Genomic DNA, 26,540 nt, shown 5'->3' with positions numbered 1-26,540 from the left:
TAATGTAGCGAATATTTATTAATCCGCTTATAATTCTATAGAAAATAAAAGGGGTAATATTGTATACACATGTTTTACAAAGTTTCTCCATACTACATGTTTAATGAGGTAAAAAACGCTACGTCAAACAATACAAGAATATAAAAATAAATTAATGTATTTATTTACCCATAATTTACTCAATATATTGAATATTGAAAGCACTAACTTTGTGGATCATCCACTCACAATGTGAGTGGATCAAAAAACAAAGTCTTTTTATTTCTCAAAATAACATAATTAACGGTTTATGAAACGTGAAATATAAAATGTGAATATGTATAGTATTATATACATTAATAGGTACTATGTATAATATTGAAACGTGAAATGTTAATTTCTGTTTAAAATTCACAGCGAGTATATCTCATGGATAAAGTTATGATTAGAGTCACAGTGTCAGTTTTTCAAAGAAAACGATAGTCCGGCTATTTGGCATACGAATACGAGCGGGAATTTCACTTAGCTGCTGACAAAGGAATCTAACAACGCCTGAAATGTTGGCACCGTCACCGCTATTATAGATTAGATCGGCATTAAACAAAATATAAACAGTAGTATGCGCGTCGGAATTAGAAGCATAAAGTTTAATCGGTTCCTTTGAACGGTGGCTCTGCCAAGAACTCTATGAGCTCTTAATTCAATGAAAATGTTATCCGATAGCGAGTGTGTAATGGCAGCGGATGAAATCCGATAGGCTGTACGTTTAGCGCGCGGCGCGTATCCGCGCTTTTGCTCGATTCGAATGGACATAATAACATAATCCGAATAAATTAGATGCACTCGATGCGCCCGTTTTCAAAATACAAAACACACCGCAGTCATAATACGACAAATGCATTAGGGCTGCGCTTACTGAAGCGCTAAACAACGGGGAGGCATACAATGTCCGCATTACGGAAGGTGAAATTACTCCGTTCGTCTGTATCAAACAATGCGGTGACTTTACGAGAACATAAATTATTTCCCTATTCGCTGTCACGGAATGGCAATATGCGGACCTGCGGAAGGATCAGAGGTGATCAACACCGGCTTTGGCTCCTCTAATGGAAAGTAATGAGTGTCCGGCGTCGACAAGTCGAACTATACTGTATATACATACTCGCACATGCGCCACCCACAACCAATGTTAAAATTACAGTGAATATGTCAAACTATCTCAAATAAAAGTATTATCTGATCAAAATTTAAAATGACTACAGTTAGACCTATTCCGAATCATGCGAAGAATATTCACCTTTACAGGAATTTAGTAGAGGTATATTATTGTATAAAGTATTCGATGTGTAACTCTTGAAAAGACACATAAAAATATAAAGCTAAGTACTAAGAATTTATTACCCACCCGTCATAGTATAATGCCATTACTTTCGCTGAAAGAAAAATATGCTTTTAAAACCTACCGCTTCAGGCTGGTCGTAAAATATCATTGCTACGGTGTTCGCTTCTGAGTAAAGGAAATACTTCGAGATTCTAAATATCGCGAATAACTGACGTGCTATAAAATTACCATTGATATTTTAATCGTAAATAGTGAGGATATAGCTGTTTTTGCATTTATTTCCAGGCGTGGATTTATTGAGATGGAACAGACTGAATAAATTAACCGAAACAAAACGTATAAAATTAATTATGTAAGACAAATATGTCAACCCTTGAACGATTTCAAAATAGTTTTCAAAAGTAAAGAAAAAATATATACTGCTACACCTAAGTATAAAAAAAGCAATGTTAAAAAATAAATACATAGTTTGGGACATGGGATTAAGGTTAACAAGACTAAAACACAGGGCAAAATATAAAATATAAAGCAATAAAAGGTACGGTAAATAGACATATAAAAACATGAGGTAAGAAGCATATTTAAAGGAAACAAATGAGAAAATAGAACTTATCACTAACACAAATATCTTTCCAAAAAGTATTTTATGAATAAAATATCTGTGAACGTCGAACCAATCTTGGTGTAGGGAAATTGAAAACAAGAACACATAAAGGCGCTGAATTAATCCAAGTTCCCTTCAAAAGAGGTGCTCCATTTTCATTAGTAATTCGTCCGTGTCGCCGGCTAGTTGGGGCATTATTCCGAGCCGGGAATACGGAATCATCATAGTCGACGTTTTATTATTTCGCGGTCGTAAAGGCTCTTCGGAGAACTTTAGCGTCGCTTTGCGATTCCTCCCCCTCGGGGCCGCGACAAGTGCCGCGAATATTTTACGACAATACGTTTAATGCGAGAAGTTACGATCGTTAAATTTATATTGAGGATTTTAACGCGAGTAGCGGGAAGTAAGGATTTAGTCGACAGACTCGCAAGACTATAAATTGAAATGATACGGGGAGATCATCCGTCAACAAATACCCGAATGTCATTGGGCATAGCATCTCAAATATAAACTTATTTCGGCTTGAATTGTGCGAGGCTTAGTCGGGTTATGGTCCCGTGGATGAGTAGAGATCGCAGACTCCACTCCACACAATTTGATGCCTGTTTTTAATAATGAGCCGTTTAGATTCACAAAAATGGGATGAAATTGAAAGGTTTGTATGTAAATATGTGCATTATTTCAAGTAAAATTTTGAAATATCGGGAACAACCGATAAAAAATATTTTCACTTTAAATCAATATATACAACATACGAGCATGCATGTTAGATAACATTAAAAAAAAAATAATAAAAATAAAAAACGGAAAGAGGTGAGCGTTTAATATTTTTAGTTCTTGCGGTATCCTCCCTTAATTGAAGAGCTTAGAATAAACTCGTAAATAACATTATTTAGCATGTACATGCAATATTAAGAAGAAAGTGGCAAGACCGATATACTAAAGTATTTAAGTAACAAAAAAATAACTTCGCATGCACAACTCCGACAAAAAAAAAGAGCCGCTCTTGGCACAAAGTATGTTTATGTACTGACCAGGGAGGAATAAAGAAAAAAACGGAGACAAAAACGTCATTAAAATAAGTAAATCGGCAACAGGAGTCCCACCCGGCGGCCGCAGCGTGAGGTGATCCCCGACAGGGAGACAAACGGAACACGCAAGTATAGCTTGACGAGGATGCACTTGGCACGCTGACAAAATGTTGTCCTAAACACATTTGTTCTGCCGATTCACTACATTATTTAAACAAGATTAAAAAGCTCTCTGTCACACTTAAAGCTTCCACAGTTCATTAATTCTATTGGAAATAATGATTTTTTTTAAAATAAAATTAAAATACAACGTATGCGCATTCCCTTAAATCTATTTATTATTTTTATTTATTATTATTGATAGAATTGCACATTCATCACGAGAGATCGACAGATCGAACTGGAAGACATTTTTTAAATGTCTTATTAAGCCTTATAGCACCTTTTTAAAATTTACCGCCAACAAAACGTTATTTTCACGTCACTAATATTCACTGAAGCGCATCAATGACGTGACTGTTGACAATTTTGTTGATAGTTGCCAGGGAGCTTAGGAGATGTGATGGAAACAATCCTACTTACAAATTAAACATACATTAAAGACTGATAAATATTTGCTAAAATAAATTAGTTATTAGTAGTTAGAATAGAATGAAATGTGTGAGAATTTGGGCACGGAACGAGAGCTTACATGAGATGACGACAGGAATCAATAACGCTTGTGGTAATTAATACCAAGATTTTATTAGAATATGACCACTAAATTAACTTTAAATTACTAGTAAACATATAAAGTAAAAACTTAAGACGTGTTTTTTTAATGACATAAAGTAAAGAATTTTATAGTACATTGTAAATGTTGTATTGCTCTATTAAGCGGAGAATTCATTCCGACGTTGTCGAATTGTCGAGCGCACATCTACTGGGTAAGATGTGCGTTCTGGAGAAGTTCTGGATAAATAAAAATACCCGGGAGGTACAAAAAACTCTTATTTGTCGTTTCTCGCGGTGCAACGCTATGTTAATACATACAAATTGGCGTTCATCCGTATAAAACGAGACACCGATGATCGGCAGCTGCTTCATGGATAATGATATACGAGGATATTAAAAAGAGACATAAAGTACAATAATAATAAGGAAAACACAAATTATTATTAAATAAACGAGTAGTTTTAGCAATTCCATTTACGATATTTTATTAATTGGAATTTTCAAAAGAACATTCCGCGACAAAACATTTTATCCCAGGTGCAAGTATATCCGAGAATCGCAACACAAAGACACAGACGGCTAATTTATCGGACGGCATTACAGTGTCGAGCTAAAGCCGAGTCGGGCGCTACCGGCAGTTATATCTAGTACCTAGCATAGTACCACATACTCGAGAGGTTAGCACTCGTGTCGGTAGCGCGGCTCTTGACATATTAAGGATTACGCTTTAGCCGTCTCCTCCCGGCAAAAACAAACCCCACGGGCTTATTTGCGGGCAGAGCGAGGAGCCGGGAGGGGGGGCGGGGGCGGTCAGTCGGAGCGTTTGCTCATCTAGACACTTTTCTGCGGGGCTGCCCACATGCTGAATTAATGGGATCAACGGAAAAAAAGATCCGTTTATTAAGTCCCAGCCTGGATGAAGCCGGAGTTAAGAGACGAATGATGTTTACGAGGATGAAACGGATTTTTATGTCACAAAAAGACGTAAGTACCGTTTTTTCACCAATACTAATAGTCACGTAAAATAAATTAATTGAAATTACATTTTAATAACAGTAAACGAATGAAGGAATGCACACAGAACAAGTCTTATATATACAACTGAATACAAATATGACAACTACCTTTGCCATATAAAACAACAATATCTTCATTCATCGAACCCTTATCCGCACCCGATGGTGCATAGGGCACTGCATCATACAAACGCAGTGTTATCTTGATCGTTAACACATAAAGCAAAGACGATCAAACCTCCGCTTCAGGTACAACTTTAGGGTAATATTGAATAAATATTAAAGTGAAAAATCACTAATATTTATTTCGACCCCCCCCCGGGAATCGAACCCGAGACCCCCAGTACGGTAACCGAGCATGCTGACCATTACACTACGAAGGCGGACATAAAATAAAATTTACAATGAATAAACTAAAATAATAATACATATAAAATGATTTGTAGGACGGTTCATATATTTGGAGTTAAACAAAACAGAAAGTCTGAAGTTCGCTTCGTCGCGAACAAGGTAGTGGTTTGTGTACATAATTTGTCACTTTTCCGGAACAAATTACCATTTCTCCAGGAAGCTCGAGTCGTAAGTTATAAAACGCAGTTGTTGCTTTATCCATATAGCGTCGTAAACTCCGAGTAGCTCGGGGATAAATGTTGGCGCAAATTACACATGTTTTACCCGCCATTGTCGGAATGGAACCAAGGTGTACTCGCTATACGTGGTACTACTAATGTACCGCGTGTACTACAGCGTACATGCCATAATAAGGCGCTTCCGGATGATATTTCTAAGGTAAGCATCCGGTCCTGTTCCAGAGCAGTTTTTCGAAAACAACTTTCAGTATATGGTAAGTTTTCTAAAGATAAAACATTGTAATTCATAAGCTTACCACATCAAAGTATTTATTACATTAAAAGAGATGATCGTATCTATATGTATTTCTGTTTTATTTTTTATTAAATCTATTAAGTTGTTAGCGATAACATTGCTAGAACATTAAAATATTATTACGATGTAAACATCACATAAAAAATATTTGCGAAGGCAGATGATCAAAGATACAAAGGTTTCATCACAATATGTAAACAGCGTTACACCTTCATGCTAAACATGAAACAATTATGGCGTAAATGCGCTTAAAATAACGTTCTGAATCGTTTGAAATATCGACAGAAGTTTCAATATTTATACACCGCCGGATCTTTTAAGAAAACGTAAATATTTATTAAAATCGCCGATCGGAGTTAAAACTGTTATGATAATCCAATGCATCCCAACAGATGTCCATCTGTTTACAAATCGTTTGTAAATTTAAAGGCAAGAGTTGGCAGATCCCATAGTTCACAAGTTTTCTGGCGTGGGAAGATGGCATATCGATTCGCTGACATTATTAGAAGTTATGGATTAGAGGTTCGGATCTCACTCAATCCAAAAGGCGAACTCTGCGGGGACTATATGAAACATAAATGAATAATGTGTTAACGTATTTCATTTAATTTTTTTTTTCAACATATAGAATATATACTATACAACACATCGAGTCACGTACCAATAAACAATCGTTATTTTTAATGCAAATAAGTTGTCTCGTATATCCTCAACGTCGATACAAATACGCTCATTATGTTCTTTTTATTAACGATAATTTATTGATTAATAATAAATTTTCTACCACGGTCACAATAAAAATAAATCAAGTATCGTAAAAATATTTAATAGCATACCTCGTACATATGGTACGTGTGTAGGAACATTAATATTAACGACTGAGCGATAATATCTCCTGCAAAGAACAAGATATAAACACTACCATTTCTGTACACGGGAAAAAAAACACACTCCAACATGTTTTTAATTGATACGTTGAGAAGGAAATGTAATATTGCCAACGTTATACATCATTATCAGTCAATCAAATTACTAAATTATTAACGCAGAGGAAGCATATTGCGCATATAATAATGAAAATTAATTGAAATTTTAAGTAAATAACACGATTGGCAATATTCACTTAAGCGTAAGACACAATGCAAAAACCATTTAAGCAAAACGATATTTTAAAAATGGATTATTACACGATTATAAACATTGAATGACCGGGTTATTAGAATAATTTTCACGAAAATAAAAATGAAACGACGAGTTAAACAAGCAAAGGCCGGTAATAATTAACATTTAACAACATGCAACGGTTTCAAACTCATAAAATGAGTTTACTGAGCATTAAAGCTAAATGCCAGTTCGAAGATGTTTAAAATACCTTATTTTGTTATTTCGGATGTGCACGCTATTATTAAATTTGTTAAACCAACCGCGAAACGATAATACTAACGATTACCTTAATCACGACTGTTCCAATACACATGTTGTGTAAGTTATAAAAGAATGAATCCGACATATGCTATTTTTTATTATTTAAAGAAAGCAATATAATACGATATCGTAGAACGGGGCTACTTGAACTTTGATGTGTTACTTGAGCCCTGTACAAAAAAATATTTAGATCGGGGTATCGATCGAAGTATCGTGACAATAAGTGTCACCTGTCAGGGAAACAATGAATCATGTCGATGCGTTCATTATTGTAGACCCAATACAGATTTTTTTTTTGTACTGGGCTCAAGTAACACATCAAAGTTCAAGTAGCCCCGTTCTACGGTACTAAAAATCATTAAAATATATTAAATTATGGATCAATGTTGACGGGATTGAAACAGGGTATAAATATTTTTTTTAAACACTGAACTCCTTTTCACGATTTTGGAAGAACACGGTACAAAAAAGATGAAAAAATTGAGCAATCACTTAACGATGCGTAACAGTAATTTGGAATTTCCTACATCCCTCGCGTGTACTTACAATTTCATACTGTGCGCAGAGAGGTATGCGAGAGACAAAGAGTACTTGTTTTGGAGAGGAATAGATTGTTTTTTTTAATAAAATAAAATTTACAATAAGCAAGAATCAGATTTATGTCAATATAACCTGAATTGATTTTTACACACAAAAATACACATAATAATAATATTTTAACATAATAAAAATAATATAATATAACGTATCTATCATGTATATTAAGAGTTCAGTGTACATAAAAAAATTATATATTTTAAATCAAATATCTTCATAAAAAATGGAATAAAAAAGCGAAAATCATTGCATAAAAATAAACCTAATATTTTAGATGTTTGTAATATTTAAATAGATATTTAAAAAAAAATGGAAAAGAAAAACTACAAAAAAATATCAACGTTATTTCTGTAAAAACGTTCTACTCATACATGATGAAAACATCACCAAAGTAAGCAGAATCCGTAGTAAAATAAAAAAAAAATGAATTCCACTAACTGAATATGAAAACAACGAAGCATCATGAAACGTAAAAACAAAAAAATGTTCTGCAATACAGTTTGGTTTTTCTAGTATCTCTCCCTCGAGCTTTTCGTTGGGTCTTGTTTTTTTGTTCAGTTCGTTTATCGGATAGGATATCGAAACTCCAATTAATTTTCGAAATACGCCGTTACCGAAATGCTAAAAACTATTTCTACTTCTTTTTCGTATGCAAATGGAAACAAACATAAATTTTTGTTGAAAAATGGCGAACCCATACATAAAACCCACAGTAAGTGCAAAATGAATTAAATCCGGCTGAACGAAATTGCTTTTTATTACACAAAATATTTTTTTTTAAATGGCAGAGGTCAATCTAATTGAGAATTTTAACGTTAGTACTTTAGTTTGCACATACATATTTTAACTGTGGTTATTTTTAAAAATTGATAAATCCAACAGTGAAAATAAAAGGTTTATTTTGTATTTGAAAAACACCAAATATCAATATTGCGTGGTTTAAATTACGAAAAACCTACGCAAACGAGCGGTTTTTCAAATTTATGAGTTGGGGTAAATTATGTTGGTATAGTGAAATATAAAGTTTTAACACTAGCCCGATTCTAATGACACGTTTTTATCAAAAACAACCACTAAATGAAAATTTATAAACATCCAAGTCAGATATTTGCCTTTGGTTAATATAAATAATATTAAGGTGAAAGTTGGCTAGTACGCGAGGAGACGCGAAGATTTGTTTATCAAAGAGCGTGGCGGGTTATTACGAGTAAGGTAGTGGAGAGGAGTTAATTAAGAGCGGATGTTGGGTGCATTATCGTGTCAAGTCGCAACAACTTGCAGCATGCCAGTTATTAATTAACCCCGTACTTAGCCGCGGGCGCGGGGCGCGGGGCAAGAGGATGTCAGCGTCTTATATTTATCTAAGGTAATGAACTGACGGGTTGGATACGATGCAGACGACTGCACTGATATCATAATAAAAGCAGGATTCGGATCTCACATACTAATAAAGTGTTTCTGCTCAATAAAAAAGCTTCTTTTCATCTCAACAATAGATGTCTCTAGTGAAGTTCTAATGATTCAAGAACAACGTTTCGAAATTGGTTAATATATATAGAACTTCCAAGAATATGAATAGTAATATGGTTGTCAATAATGGGTAGAATTGGTGAAAATTACACGTGTGTAAAGTGATCACTTATGGCGGTCGTCAGCCCCGTAAATGCCCAGACTTCCATATTTTTCTTCATCTTTGATGAGATGTCATAAATAATATGCAATCATAAGCATTCATATTTTTTCAGGGCGTGTTATTTTTTTAAAATTAGATTGAATAATTATGTAATTATTTTCAGTATTGATTGAATCCCCATCACATTTGGTAACTTTTTAATATTGAATTGATTTCATGAGTCTTTGACATAGATGATAACATAGACATTTGACAACTTGTTTCATGATACTAAAACGTTTTTTTCAGCGAGTCTATTTTGCACTAAAATGATATTTACAAACTGAATCATAAAATTTTAATTGATTTTTAATCGTTACATGTAAGTTATAAAACTAAATTATTGTACATTGTCAATATATTAACATCAAAATAAAAAAATAAAGGTATTATTAAATCCTCAACACAGGCTTTTCCCGAAAGATCTAATTTAATAAAAGTAATTATAATTTACTTTTTCGTGTAAGGAGTAAAAAAATGGAAGGGAAAATATGCTTTTTTGTAAGCGCATGGATACTACTACAAATGGATGAAACAAATGAAATAAATTTTAGTATTAGTATTCAGATTCGAATAATAGTTATTCGTTTCGACTAGTTCTTTATGAAAATAAAAAAATAATCCCACCATTAATACATATGTTATGTATATTTACTTTTATATAATAGAAACGACTACTATTTATGTAAAATCGTAATTTTGTCATTGATTTACGACTTTTTTGGTGATCGGTCACCACGATTCTATTAAGGTAACAGCAAAATAAGTACCTGCATATTTTTTTAGAGCATATTTAAAAAACAATATGCTACTAGCGCCAAGGTGAACAATATTGTATGGTGTCTAGCAGCAATTAGAATTGATTCGATCTGACAAGTTCATATCGTATCAGATCAAATTATTAATTATCTCGTTCCGCGTTGGCATTTTAATCGGCAAATAGCTCAACCTCCGCCTCCGCTTAAACTTGAATAAATTTCATTAAGTAAGAGGCCGTACACTAAATAATTGACAAATAATGTTAACGGCATACATAGAGGAACCCGATTGTCCACATTCTGCGAGATCTGTATAATCGCGTGATGCAATCGAGCGAAACCGACGCAATATGCTATGAAGAAATGTGCAAGAGTGAGCTGAATTGAATTATCGAGGTAGAAATCGTAAAGCAATTAATAATTGGGTTCTATATACACAAAACAAAATAGTTATATATCGTGAAATAAATTATTTAGTCGATTTATAAATTATTCTTATTGTTTTTAATTCTGATATATTAATGTAAATAAATAGTTAGATATTCTTATTTTTATGAAGTGATACGGATTATTGTTAGTTAATACTACTTACTTTTTTTACTGAACATTTCGCGGTGGAGTCGAGAGTTGGTAAACTATATTTTTTCCCAGATGAACGTACCTGAAACAAATAAATCAGAAATTAATATATTTATATAATAATAAAAAACACGATTCACATGTAGATAATGAACTTCAATCGGCAAAATATAAAATAAAACATTGTTATAAAAAATCCTTAATTTTTTTTTATATACCAACCTATTTTTTCCTTGGTAATAAGTTAAATGTCTTTTTTAATATGAAATATTTAATTACAAACACCGTATCTACGGTGTTTGAAAATGATGCGGAATGCATCGAAACACGTGTCACAGTAGATTTTAAGAAATAGTGGTATTTACTAAGTAAAACATTAATTAAAAATTAAATATTTAAATTTTACTTTAAAATATCTCAACGAGATTTCCAATATCCATTGCAGTCGAACCTTGATATAGCAGACCTGGACATAAAAAAACCTCTTTATAAGAAAGAAATGCTCCGATCTCTTGGACTCTCTTATATTCAGGTTCGACTGTATTTCAGTTTAGGCAATTTGCAGTTATTGGATAAAGCGAATTTTTTTAAAGAATTGTTAAGAGTAATAATAAAAGTATTAATCAATCTTCTTGAACATCAAAAAAAATATGTATTTATTAAATGTTAAAATCAAACACTGGTTTTTAGAGTCTACTAATTTTTATTTTATATTTGTAATCATATTTAGATTAAAATGGAGTTTACAAATTAGATCTCAAATTTTTAAAGTAAAAAATTAACACTATCAAATTTATTTATAATAAATGAACATAATTTAATTTAATAAATAAAGTTTAAAAAAAACGGTTTCAACCAAATTATTGTACATAGTTGACAATTTGGTACTGACAAATAAATAAATAATATTTCGAAATCAGTTTTCACAATCGAACTGATCGTGTCATCGGGGTGTTGTACTCAATTACAATACCCCAACATCACGGTAGAACAAGTAACCGCGTCGCACCACAGACCGGGTGAGATTGTGTTATTATTCGATACTGTTTGTACTGCATGTAACACAATCGGCTGCGATCAGAATCAGGATTCCGATCACCGCCCGCAGCTTCTCCATTAAATTATGCTAATAGTGTAATATTGTAGTGTGCGGTCTGGTGTGGGGTTGGGGAGGGGGAGGGACCTGCAGGGGAGAGGAAACCAGGCGACGTATTTGTTAACAGTAATAATTATCAACTCATCCGACACCAACCGCCAACATTCATAAACTAAATTAAATCAGTATACTTTGTAATGAATACATTATCATAATTAATTTATCGTGATGGTTTGTAATTATATTTAAATCCAGAACAGAATGAGAATAAATAATCCATGAGCAATATTTTTCTAAAACAATTATACTAACAAAAATAACTGTTCCAATTGACGTGAGAAAGATAATTTTAGAAAAAGTACCTACGCATTTTTTAAAATGACTAAGATTGTATTGATATGTAAATACAAATGGAGAAGTTATTGAGATGGTAATTGTATGTTTGCAGGGGGTTACGATCTGTCATCGTCTAGATCGATATATTATACATACACTGTTTTACATTCACCGTTATACCAATGATTTAAACCCATTTAGAAAATATATTATCAGGCGTTTCCCAGTATTTAAAATAATTCCGAAAAAGAATATTCTATGCATAATTACTTGCCTAAAATTTTTTAACCATGGCAGCATTGAAACTTATAATGAAAATTCAAAACGTTTATGTTATATTGAAATAAATACAACATTCCCTAATTGAGTAACATGTTTATAAATCGTAGGTGGCAAGGTGAACACTAAAGTGCTTAAAGTAATCAGTCAAACCAGCCAACGACAGATCGTAAGTCCTGCAAAACACTCAGACTCCTATACCATATCTTCTTCATCCATTTTTAAAGATCAACAAAATCTTTATAGAACAAACTATGAGGGGTAAGATCCAGCGGTTGTAAGCAAATATTTGAGCACACTGAAAATATTGTTAAATAGTGTACTTTACATCTTTTAAAACGTGGAATATTGCGATGATTGATGAAAAATTTAATATTGATTACATTGGTATGGATAAACCTCCGTCGTAACGTATCTTCACTATAACTAAATTTTTATTCGTTAATTTAATTGTGTTCTATAATTTCCTAGCTATTTAGAGATGAATTAGGATATATAGAGATGAATTACGGGCACAGAACGCGACTTATATGCACGGCCTTATTTCGCAAAGGGTTAATATACGTTTTACACATGCATATAATAATGCGGATGATTGAATTTATATTATTATTTATTTATTTAATAGCGTAACAAAAAAAATATATAATTTAATCCTTTTGCTAGACATACTTACTTATATATTTAAATCCATGTATGGTATACATGACAGCAAAGCCAATTATAATGTACACACCTTCATACATTTTTTTTTTAAATGGACAAAATAAAATAATTGAACTTAGCATACAGAAATTAATATCAATGAAAATGTAGGTACGTGTTCAACATGCCTTTCGTGTTAGTCATCGCGATTCCAACATAATCGTTGAAAATTAAAATTAAACACTTTAATGAGACGTTAACTAAAACACGAATGCCCCCACGTTCTCGCGAACTATTATAATCTGATAAAAACGAAGTACTCTTTTACAGCGGGCCTTAAAAAAATAAAAACAAAAAAAACATATTTATTATTTCGAATAAAGAAAACAGCTGTTCCCAGTTAGATGCGAAAGCGCCCGGGGCCGATAAGATAGTAATCTACAGAAACGTCGTAAACATTTCGTTCACCGTTCGCGTTTCGATGGCTGACACCGCTCGACTCTCGCGGGTCGCGGAGCAGGGTGAATAATATTACGCGACAGGGGAGGAGGGCGGCGCCGGGCCTCATTATTCGGCATTTAGACACCGGCCGTTCGTATTGTCAGGCCGTGTTACGGTGCAGTCGATGGCCGATACTGCCTGACAGTCGATCCTGTCGAAGATAAAGCGGAAATCGTCCGGGAATTCTCGTCAGACGAGAATCTCCGGGCGCGAATGTAAAATATTGATACTTTATAAACGAGTATGGCGATACGCGGGTGACTGAAGTTAATTGAATGCATAAAGGTGTATGTATCCAATTATGTTAAAACAACAACGTAATACAAGAAATATCCAGCCTTTTTATGGCATGCAGAATCATAATTTGGTTTATTTATGTTCGAGGGTGCCAGTAACACGCTGATAATTTACCGGTTATAAAATCACCTGCTAGCTTTTTATGCGCGCACTTCGTACGGCCACGCTGAAACCGGCCCTAGTACAAATTGTGTCCATAGTAGACCGTGTATCCGCAGTTAACTTGCGGTAAGTACGAGTAAATACAGACGTGCTGAATACGTAATGGCGCTTTGCGTCCATTTTTTTACAATCGCGCATAACATTACCGCTCTCTCGCAATCTCGACGGGTTACAACAATGTTACAAATGCCGTACGTCGCCAAATTTTGAAATGCATAAGAAGTTATGGTGCGACATTTACAACCGTAATTATTGTGAAACGTTACAAGGAGAGGGCCAATTAAACCAGATCACGCAAATTGATTGAAAATGCGTAACGGGTGGTCGTAAAACAGAGTGCCAAAAGTGCAAATATACCAGAGTGTCGATTCCAAACAAGTAAACTACTTAATGCAGATAACTACACGTGGACGTTTATTTGCATTCAAATTGGGACTTTGACACCAATCGTGGATTCGTATTGCCGAAACGTCCATGTTACCGAAAAAAATTTTTTTAAATCGAATAAACGCGAAGTAAAATTATCTGCACAGCGCGTTCGAAGCCGACGTCTAAAATTTGTTCAGTAATTACTTGACATCAAGGGATAAAAATGATTGAATTATTCACGCGAGTTGAAGGTTTACTTATCGGAGTGCTATGAAATATCCGCAATGAGGCCATCAGTATAATTACTATTGCAGTCAGCGTCAGCCGAACGCGAGTAGCTTGAGAGGGCAACTCGAAATTAATAAAGACTTTCATTATGACAGGCGCGAGATTGGAATATAATATAAAAAGGGTGCTCACTTCACGCCCGTATCCAGTCGGGGTGTGGAATCTTAAATGCGCAATTATGACTTGTATGATTAATGCTCATTTGTACAACTAGTACCAACTCAAGTGTATGTAAAATTTTACAGAGGCTATTGGTGATGAAGAGTGCATGTCAGTAATAACAATAAATTTAACACGGTATTTCCCGTGATTCATCATATCGGATTTAATCAACTTTTAATACCCACTGCACGTCTCAACTAACCAAATATACAAACAATGCAATGCGTGTATTTTTTATTAACTAGCAAATCTCACAAATTCAACACAGTACCTACCTACGTAATAATACGTGCAAGGATTTATTTATTTGAAATATTTTAACACTTGCAGTGTAAATAACTATTAATCAATTAACTAATATATATATATATATATATATATATATATATATATATATATATATATATATATATATATATGTATATATATATATATATATGTATATATATATATATATATATATATATATATATATATATATATATATATACATATATATATATATATATATATATATATTTAACTTTGATACTACTAACAATTTATTATATAACTCTTCTTTAAGCGAGAATTATTCATATGGAGCATAATATTTAAGGAGATTCAGATTTGAAAAAAAATAGTGGATTTTGGGGAACGAGAATTTAAGATGAAATCATTGTTCACTACGTGTGATATAACGGATTGCTGATGGACAAACACTATGGATTGTGTGCATTCAGCTGAATACGAGCAGTATAATTCTAGTATCCATGTATGGTTCATGCATGTGCGAGCATGTCATCCTTTACCATCCCAGGCGAAGCGCACCAGCGGACGGGGATTATATGTTACATATTATTTATAAGATTCTAGCTGTACCCTGCCACGCATTGCTGAGACCGAGTCTGGTTAAATGGTAAAGAAAGAAAATACAAAGCACGCATTACTTCTTCTTCTCCTTTCTGGCTCTATCGCAATTTATCGTCATTGTAGATATTTGGGGTTAGCTATCCTTGTCCTCAGGTTGTAGGTCCTTCTATTATATACAACGTCACCTAGGCTATGCCTTCGAATCATATTACCGTTTTGTAGCATCTATGAATTTTTGGTCTTCCCCTAGATGTCTTTCGAGGAAGATCCATGGCAATTACTAATCTGTTTAATTTCATAATGCTTGTGAAGCAATGAATATATTGAAAATGTATTAAACAACTTCTTCTGTCTTAGTTTTCATTACTGAGGGCTGTGACCCTTGTGGAAGCGATGACTCTTCTCCAGTTATCCCTTGACTGCGCTGAACGTAACGCTCCAACCACCGTAAGTACAATACAAACTATGAGATTGAAAGTTACTGCAGCGGTTAAGAAGCACACTTTTTGCATTACATGAAGGCAAAGCGATCAGTACTGCGCTTCAGGCACCAGTCCGTGGTAATATTTTATTTATAAAAATCAATTTATGTATTAATTTTAAATCAAACACAGATTTTTTGAGTCTACTAAGTTGTATTTTATTAACAAAAACACATAAAAAATTATACTGTGACAATTGTTTCGCCTTGTTAGGGCATTATCAATATAATTTTTTTATGTGTTTTTGTTAATAAAATACAACTTAGTAGACTCAAAAAATCTGTATTTGATTTAAAATTAATACATAAATTAAAATTGAGTTCTACAAATTAAACGCCAAATCAATAAATAAATAAAAACAATGTTTGTTTGTTCGTATATAAGATAAAAAGATATCGTCAAAACAAAAATCTAAATCACAAGTCACGAGACAAAAAAAAACTATCTATATTCATGTGATAAAAACATTTACATTTATGTATTAATTTTAAATCAAACACAGATTTTTTGAGTCTACTAAGTTGTATTTTAACACATAAAAAATTATATTGTGACAATTGTTTCGCCTTTTTAGGGCATTATCAAACGAATGGAGTTCTACAAATTAAACGCCAAGTCAATAAATAAAACATTTACATGTAAGAATAAACTAATCTTAAAAACGTGTTTAAAATCAACACATTTCTCGAAGCGAAATTTCTGAGATAAAAATTACTCGGGATAAAAACACAAATTTCGTTCAGCAGGCGCTTTAGAAAGCATTGTCACGCGGACAAAGGCCGTAATGTAGTGACGCCCGAAAAGAAAACGTCTCGGGGCATAAAGGCGGAATACAAAATATTGTGGTGGTGCAAAAAAAGTAATACATTGCAGTCGGCCGAAGATTCGGTGTCCAATTCAAGTGATGTTAGGGGGAAATAGTGCCTTTAAATTCCCCACTCACTTAATCTTATTGTTAGGGTGTTACAATAGATAAAAAAAAACTGGATAGTAGTCAAACTTATACTTAAATATCGTAATTCTCAGATTATATAAATAATATCTACCTTATTTCGAACATGGATAATTCCTTAGAATTTGCGAGCAACTATTGCTAACAACAAAAACCACGACGAACGAGTAACAAAAAATTTATTTTTATTAGCCGATTGCAAATAAATCGATTAACGGGCTAAAAATATTAAAATTATTGTGTCCATGACATCAAAACTATTTATACAAAAAATTATGTACTAAAGATAAAATTTAATTTAATATTATTATTGAACTACGGTTTTAAGCGATACTGTCTATTTCGAATCCAGTTCTAACAGATGGGTATTTTTTTACTGGTTTTTATGGCGACCCTCGTAGAAGTCGCTCCAAATTCCTTATCGGATATATTCAATGGGCAAAAAGTCTCTCGTCTACTTTTGTCGATGTCAGCAGACCATTGACAATAAAAGAATCATCTCCTTTAAGAATTGGCACTCGGGCCGTTAAGTCAAATGAGAATCCCCAGACAACGACTAATGGGTTGCCGAGCGGGGCGTGACGTCGTAGGCGGGGATGGAATTGCTAATTTAACAAATAACAAAGGGAATTAAAGGAAAAGCTGTAAAAAGTTGCTGCGGTTTTTCGTTCGGGAGACTTCTCTCTTTCTGCTAGAGATAAGACGAATATCTCGTATTAAATGAAAAGTGAGTATGGAGCTACAGGAAAGAATAAAATCAAATAAAAAGGGACATACATAAAACAAACTGCCAAAATAAAGACATCACATAATGTAATCCGAATAAAAGCTGAAAAGCAATCGATCGCTCGTCGGATAGGGCGTACCGAATCATCTTCAAAATCACGCGTATTTTCTCGTAATATCCCGTCAATCTCGTAAAACTCCCCAGCGCCGCGCCGGGGAGAGCCATATTTTCTTTATCCACCCGTAAAAACCCACGAAGGGTAGCGGCGTCGCGTACTTCCACTCACGTAGTCTCTTTCTTTGTAGGGAACGTTTCATTTTACGACGTGGAGGGACACGTTCGCGGCGGGGCGGTGGCGGGGGCGGGGAGGGGCGCGGGAGCTTTGAGGTATAATAAAAACAGCCCACATCTGCACAGTCGGATCTCCCCGCCCCAACCTACCGCACGAGAGTCGCGGGCTCTACGGCAGACGCGCTACGGCGCCGCATCGCGGCTGTACCCCGACAAACCCGCTGCCATTTCGCGAGCCGGCATATGTATGCAAATAATTTCTGACATTCGAATCACGGTATACGACTTGGTATCGAATATACCCAAGGCAGAAATGAATTTTTGTTTTTTTGGTAGTCAACCAGTGAGAGGAGGATTCTGCAAGTCTTATTTTTATTTATCAACAAAATAATAATAAATCAAATTATCAAAGTACAGATACGTTTAGCTGTATCATTTATTTGAAATTTTGTAGCAGGAATGGTACAAATAACCTGTTTTGTGTTACTCGTTAATGTTGATGAATTTATGTAACTGTTCTGTTAAATTTCCAAATAAAATAGTATTTTCTAAGAAATGATTTTAAAAAAGAATGGCAAATACTTGAGCGGGGAGTTGGATTCCTGCCTGTGTTAAGCTATTTAGAAAGTTCTCCTCTATTGTGAGCGGACACTGAAAGAACGTATGGTTTACATCTTCTATATCTTGTCCACATTCGCTATATGGTGATGTAACGCACTTTATCTCATAGAGATGCACAGGCAGTGAGCAATGCACATCATTGGTATATGTGTACTGTAGGTACGCAGAAACCAATATAGCACATGATACAATATCACCCAGTGAAGAGGAGGGACAGGAACCGAGTGTAATGTCCCATTATAGTGCAGCGAGTAGAACAACCCGCACAAAGGTTCCTCTATAGCGGTGCACTTTCCTCCGTGCGGTTAGGCGCACCACCGCCGACACCAAACGGAACCGGGAGGATATATTATCATGAAATATTCAGAGGCATACTCCCGGAGCGGGAAGCTGCCGCGTGCGATGGCAGTTCACGCTGAAAATATTCTCTTGTGATGATAAATCAGGCGCCGGGGAAAGCCGACGCAATTGTTAAAGCAAATCGTCTATACGTAGGCAATTTAACTGAATCGCGAAAAGCAATGTGCAATAGCTTGCCTTATTGAATATTGATACATAAAACAAGGCATCTTTTTTAAGAAACATATATCTTCATTCATTTGGTTTAAACCCTTATCCGCACCCTATGGTGCATAGGGCACTAAATCATACATGTAAACGTAACGTTATCTTGATCGTTAACACACGAAGGAAAGGTGATCAGCAACCAGCTTCAGGTACCAGTCCAGGGTAATATTGAACAAATATAAGAGTGAAAAAATCACTTTAATTGTTTTAATTGTTTGACCCTTCACTGGGAATCGAACCCGGGACCTCCAGAACGGTAGCTGAGCGTGCTGACCTTTATGCTACAAAGGCGGACACCATATAATACCAACAAATGAGACATCATATCTGTTTTGATATCAAATATCATCTATAAAGACCTGTGCGATGTAAAGTGAAATAATGTTCTCACCTAAAATCTTTTCTCTCTCTCTGAAAGCAAAGTATACTTGAGCAATAATGCGAACAGCTTTGTGAATATATAGTAGGAGAGAAAATTTCCCGCTTTAATAAATCTCTGTTACTCTCCTGACTCATCTGATCAAACGACGATACCATTTTCCTTTATGTTTTCTCCCTCGTATTTTATTGGGCCATTATAGTTCCATTGTAGCTACAAAAATATACTGCGAGATCAACTTAGCGGTATAACGAGAAAACATAATCTTAAGTTGATCCTTTATAAACGACACTAGATAAGCGTTTTCACGGAGGTTTTTAAGGTTTAATGGCTTTTGGGAATTATCTAGAAAAATTATTCGGGTAATTTTGTGAAGGCGCGTTAAAAAAAGGCTGTAAACCCATTTAGAGACATGGTAGATTTATTTACAACATTTTGAGTGTGTCAAATACTTGTTCACAACGGAGATAATCCAGATGTGTGAAAAAGTATTTGGACACACTCAAAATGTTGTAAATAAGTTAACTGGTCAAAGCTAAAATACTAAAAAATGAAAAATATATTTTCTGGCATTTCTCATGTATGTGATTTTAATCCAGGATTCGGACCTCACATACTAATAAAAAAAGTTTCTGCTCAATAAAAAGCGTCTTTTCAACTCACCAATAGATATCTCTAGTGAAAATCTAGTGATTCAAGAACAGTGTTTCTAAATTGGTTCATATATATAGAACATCCGAAAATTTGAGTAGTGTGGTTGTCAATAATGGGTAGAATTGTCGAATGTTACACGTGTGTTAAGTGATCACTTAAACCAGCCTACGACGGTCGTCAGCCCCGTAAATGACCAGACTTCTATATTCTTCTTCATCTTTGATGAGACGTCAAAAAGTAATATGAATATAACTTCTATAATTGGAGACAATCCAGATTTGTGAATTTTGGACACACTCAAAATGTTGTAAAAAAATGGTGGATTCAGTTTGGGTTACGAGGATTATATTGATCCAGATAATAACCGCATTGTGGAGATAATTATTTTCGGTCTCGAGTGATTTGTTCGCTTCAGCGCATATGAACAGACGCTCGTAAGTAAGACTTGTGTACTCGGCAGGAATCCGAAAGCGCTTACACATTATCTTCGGAACTCGGAACGGAAACAACAAAATAAGCCCGTCGGAAATCCAGAGGATTAAACCTAATTATAAACTTTACAACGAATATTGATATTAGTGGGTGTATTAATTTTCCAAAAAAGAATATAAACACGCAGTCTTTATTTTCTGCAAAATTTAATAAAATAAATGGTAGAATTTCAGTAGAATAAATGAAGCTTTAAGAAAATATTCTAATTCGTCTTCCAAACCTTATCCGCACCCAATGGTGCATAGGGCACTGCATCGTATAGAAGCAGTATTATCTTGATCATTAAATACACGGAGGAAAGGTGACCAGCCTTGCGCTTGAGGTACTATATACAGGGTGATATAAATAAATATTGACTGAAAAATCGCTGATACTTATTTTGACTTTATTGGGAATCGAAACCGGGACCTCCAGTATGATAACTATGGAGGCGGACAAATACGTATGTTAATTATATGACTACATATAAAAACAGAAAAATACCGATAAATACAAAGATTAATTTTATAAATTGAATTCTCGATATATTGTCGCGTAATAACACAATGTGAACTGCGAACAGTATCACATTGCCGCGGTGGTTCAGGAAGAAGAAATATTATCCGGCAGACAAAAGAGGATCAGTATTGAACAGTCGGGAGTTACGAAGCCGAGAAAGTTGTAAGGTTAGACCGGTAAAGTGGGTGCAGAACAAATAGGATTACGCTCCCGCTGTCTGTAACATAATACTCGACCGACAGCGTGAGATTTGTATCGGCCGATTACCTGCACGCGAACATTTTTTTTTCTTACGCGCGGGACGGGCGAACAGCCGCTTTCCGAGATATTATCTAACTAATGACACTTTAATAGGAGCAAAGGCCGTCGGCGAGGAACAGCTCGGTAGCGTGTTTTAATCCGTAATTATGAGCGGTCACTTATTAAGGTGTCACACCTTCCAATTTTCCCCGAGCCTCGCGATAAAATAACGTCGTAAACCGGGCGGTCGGGTACACGGCACGGCCGACAGACAAGTCAATTCGGTAGATTAACAACGGGTAATCAGCGTAAAACGGGGCCAATAAACGTGTTTAAAATACCACAAACCGACGGAGAACATCTAGCGAGGAGTGAGCGGTGAGTAATGGCCGCGGCCGCCAAACTATGCGGCGACAAGAACGCTAAACCCGCGGCCACCAGACGATACTCTCGAATTATGCCCGGGCGAAATTACACGCCAGGAAGCTCTTAAAAACAATATTCCGAAACACATTATAATGGCTGCGGATTGCCGTAATAAAGTGAACATTCGAGTAATGAATTTCATCGAAAGTGGATGTAATCAAATTAAATCATTCTGGAAGGGAGAAGATATAAATTAAAATTACGGCTATTACATTTTAAGTACCCATTTAGCTGACTGGTTATGATTTACCATTATGTTTATAATACACGCACTTGTAGATGCTCGTCACAAGGCTATAAAACGAAATAAATATACTAAATGCCTAAATTTACGATATGAAAATGTATCGTTTTGTTAAAGAAATGTATAAAAATATAAAGATATTTTTTCAAATGAGTTAAATGTGTTGGAAAACATCCCAAACAAATATTGCGCGTTATAATCACATAAACAAATAATTTACTCTTGTGGTATTGTAAATTTAACTGTCGTCGCATGCAACTCTTAATAATAAACACCAAAATAGACGTAAGAATTCACAACAAAAGAGCTCGCTGCACATATTTAAAATAAAATGTAATTATGATATTTAAAAATCAAATACCATTAAAAACGTATGGGAAATGTTTTAAAACGAGCAATAAAATAACGTTTATTTTTAAACAACCAAAGTAGTTACGCTAGGTAGTACAGGGAGTAATATCAAAAAAGATTATATCGTACGCTTATTACACATCCTGATATATTATAGTAATACGAGGTACTCGTATAATCGTCCGATCAGCAATTTTATAATTTGGCCGCAGCGATTTCCAGACTGGAATGGCGGCAATTCAAAGTGCACTGTCAAAGTTATCTGCGGCGCTCGTGATGGAAAATGTGATTTTACACAGTAATATTTTCAACGAATGATCATTTACTGAGCGACGGGGAAAGTGTGAAAACGGGGGTATTATTATATAACACTTGGACATATTTTATTCCTAGTCTATTGAATAATGCACAATGAACAATTGGTGCAATTCATTCAATATCAAAATAACATTTGAAATTAGTTTAAAGCGATCGACTGACTGTCCTACCCACATCCTCCACTTACAATAGGTTAAATAAAATCCTTACTTAGTAACAAATATAGGAAACTTAATAGGTGTCATGAAATCTGGATAATACAAGGTATTGTGTCAAATCATGTGTGAGGAAACAAATGTACTCGTACATACTACAGTAAGTATGTAAAAATGAAAAACTAAAACCCAGACTTCCATATTCATCTTCATCTATGTTAAGATGTCAAAAAATAATGTAAAAAATAACTCCAAATTGGAGATAATCCAGATATATGTGAACAAGTATTTGGACACTCTCAAAATGTTGTAAAAACAAAAATAAAAACATTTTTTATTTATTAAAATATACAGCAGAACTTAATTTAACCCTTCGCAGATTTTGTGATTCTGCCAGATGTTTCTTATCATCCAAGAAAAGTTTTTTTGCAAGGATCATATTTTGAGCATATAAACCACTTGTGAACATAACCACTGCGCGTGTTTCCATTACGAGGCGTTTATTTCAACAAACAGACAACTGTTTTCGTCGGTTTACAAGACCGCAGGACCAGAATGGCCCAATTAATAAAACCGTAATTGGAGCCGGGCGTTCAAAATAAGTTAAAAGCCGACAAAAAATACAAGTACCTGCCGACGGTCATAAATCTCGAAGAACTTCGCCGAGTCGAGATCCGGTGGGACATTCAATAACCCATTTATGGAAGAATAATGCGACGTTCTCTATACAAGAAGTGAACTGGCCCGCGTTGTATGATAAACCAGATTAACATTTCGCCCGACTGGGCCGATACGAAGATGCGGAAATCGATCGCAACCGAGAGGACAAGCTGCTATGGCCCAATTTTATGAAAATAATAACTGAAGATCCATAGAAAACATAAAAAAACATTGAAACAATATCAAACATATTTACGTCATCTCAAAAAGAAATTCGGCGATAAGACATATGAAAAATGCCTTCTGTTTTCTACCGCTGGACATTCCTTTTCCGTATCCTTCCATTTCCTTAGGTCGGTTGCTGTTTGCAGCCAGTTTCTACCCCCCGCAGCGGCTGTCGTAGGATCATCTTTTTTGAGGTCTTCCGACTCCTCTTTTATTTTCCCAAGGTCTCCATCTCAATAATTTTGGGGTCCATCTTATGGGGTTCTGACTTGCATTATGTCAATATGGGACATATTGTAAGACACATTGCTGTTAATATATCACCTTTAATTTTAAAATGAAAAGTGAAATAATATGGTTTTAATGAAAAACGATATGGTTTTAATAATGTAGAAAATACCAAAGTAAAATATTTCCGATAAGTAACACGAATTTTTCTTCGTCAAAGGGGTGTAAATAAGGTAATAGAAAATGAACACAAAAGTGAGGATTTGGGTTAAACGGCGTAGTGCGCAAACCTTCAGACGCTGAATAAAAACGAAAGGACAAACATGGAGCAGCCGTCCTAGCCGCCCTGAGCCGTCTGCGTCATGAATACTAATGTCACCCGCCTATAAATTATCGGCACGAATGAATTATTCATGGGGTCCTTCTTCGGAGGACTGCCGAATCAATTGATGCAGGAATACAGTCCGGCCGACGTATCGAGGATTGCTAAACGATCTGACAGGCGTGCACCTCCGTTTCGGGACAAATAGTTCATTGTGAATACATTTGCAGATTCCTGACCAAGATAGGATTCAGTAGCGAACAAGTTGTTAAACGACAGGAAACGATATCTCGGAGAATCGAAGATGTCAAGCAATGTAAAAAAGGGATTCATTCAAGTTGTTATTATGATAAAATCTCAAGTAAAAATGTTAAAGCGAGCTCTCAGATATTATTAATGTGAAATATTTATGTTCAATTTTATTTTTATAAAAACGTAATATAACAATTGTACTTAATTTACAAGAAGTTCTCTGAAGTACGACAGCTTAACTTTCATAATTGGTGAACAACATCGTAATACTACGTCAACGTGATGCACTGTATTATGTACTATTAGGTGTTAATAAGTAGGAGATTGGAAGACATTATCATCAAAAATCTTTGTATAATGAATGTACTTAATGTTTGCAGCGCATCGGGTTTGCTAGATTCTACATTTTGATGGAAAACGAAAAATAAGCCACTACTGACAAGTAAATGGAAACGTTCATAAAAATTCATGCTAAGAACAATGTTATTTGTTGCAACGGAATCACCACTCATTCTTGTTTGAAATGTTTCGTGATGAATAAGCGCCAACAAGAATAAACTGTTGCCAAGGTTTGCCGACACCGAGACGGACGTTTTGATTCTGTTAAGAATTGTGTTCGCGAGTCAGCCAGTAATGTTTGTCACCTCCTGAGACGTATCGCTTGGAAGTTGACCAAATTGCTGAACATTTAAAAATGATTTCCGAAGCGCTCAATTAATATTGGCAAATTGTAAGACGTGCGCTTTCGCGTAACCGTTGTAAAAAGCCGCCAAGAATTTGGCGACTTTTCGATCGCGTGAAACTTGGGATATCACCTAATGACAATACAAACGATTACTAACGTTATGAAAATTAATTTGCATATTTTTTTTATTATAATAAGTATATATTTTTAAATTGTAGAAATCATTTGTATAATTCCATACATCATAACACGTAGTATTTATGACACTGATATCAATTTCTCTAAGCGGTACTTGAATACCCATTTACGTTGTAATATAAATAAATCATAAATTATACTGGATATCAATTCGAGATAAGAATTTCGAAATGAAATAATATAATGTAACTATTGAATTAAAGAAGCTTTAAATGAAAATGTCTTAAGTTCTATAAATGATATCGCGCTATCTGTATTCGAGTATAAATAATAAATTGAATCCGTGTTTTATTATCAACACTTGAATTATCCGACTAAGCACCACTGAGACCGAAGGAATATTAGCGGATAGCATCGATACATGCATCGACATTGAGTGGTTCTTAGCGCTAAGGGTACTCGAATATCGATAAACACTAGATGTTCCGAATGGATACTTAACGGCAAAGGCGTCAATATGAAAAGTCCAAAAGGTTTTGAAACGCACGCGTAAATAAATCGAACCGACGAGGAATTCAATTTGCGGAATGAAAATATCCCGAGTTAATAATTCCGCAGCCCTGCGGTTGTGGGTAATTGAATCAGTGGACAAGGAACGCACGCCATAAAGCTCGCCAGCGATCGTTGTAGCGTGCAGGACGATACAAAAAGAAAATATGCCGGCGGCAGAAGCGAACCGCGGGCCTGACATCGGCGGGTCCTCACCGCGACATTCCGCGCGATCAAAGAAGCCATCCATTAATAATAATAAAATAAATTTACGAGACTCGGGCAATTTGTACGTGATGAAATTAACGAGCTTTCGGCGAGGTATTCGCGTAACAATATAATAGGTTTACATTGATAAGCATCGTGATTTAGTACTAAAAAATAAAGCGAAGTTTAATTTCTGAAAATGCAAAGTGATGGTTTAGAGGCGAGCACGATTCTTTAATATCGTGTCAGCGCGGCTACACTCCCATACCACTGTTGCACGCTACTGTA

At 34.9% G+C, this 26,540-nt stretch overlaps 1 protein-coding gene across 13 annotated transcripts in view; it reads right to left on the bottom strand.

The window, feature by feature from the left end:
• tay (tay bridge kinase) overlaps positions 1-26,540 on the bottom strand; it is a 340,896-nt gene that overhangs the window by 53,915 nt on the left and 260,441 nt on the right. For 11 of the 13 annotated variants that reach the window (XM_088262457.1, XM_088262460.1, XM_088262462.1 and 8 more), the window contains one exon: positions 10,616-10,684. The exons of the other annotated variants lie outside the window; for them this stretch is intronic. In XM_088262457.1, the coding sequence (XP_088118583.1) occupies positions 10,616-10,684 (69 nt within the window). The remainder of the gene's footprint in view (positions 1-10,615; positions 10,685-26,540) is intronic. 13 annotated transcript variants of the gene reach the window in all.

The sequence above is a fragment of the Brachycentrus maculatus genome, unplaced genomic scaffold (genome assembly GCF_059751285.1).
Source record: "Brachycentrus maculatus isolate JH-2025_06_01 unplaced genomic scaffold, ASM5975128v1 h1tg000180l, whole genome shotgun sequence".
Lineage (NCBI taxonomy): Eukaryota > Metazoa > Arthropoda > Insecta > Trichoptera > Brachycentridae > Brachycentrus > Brachycentrus maculatus.
Note: the sequence above shows the minus strand (reverse complement) of the source record. Positions and strands in the feature narration are given on the sequence as shown.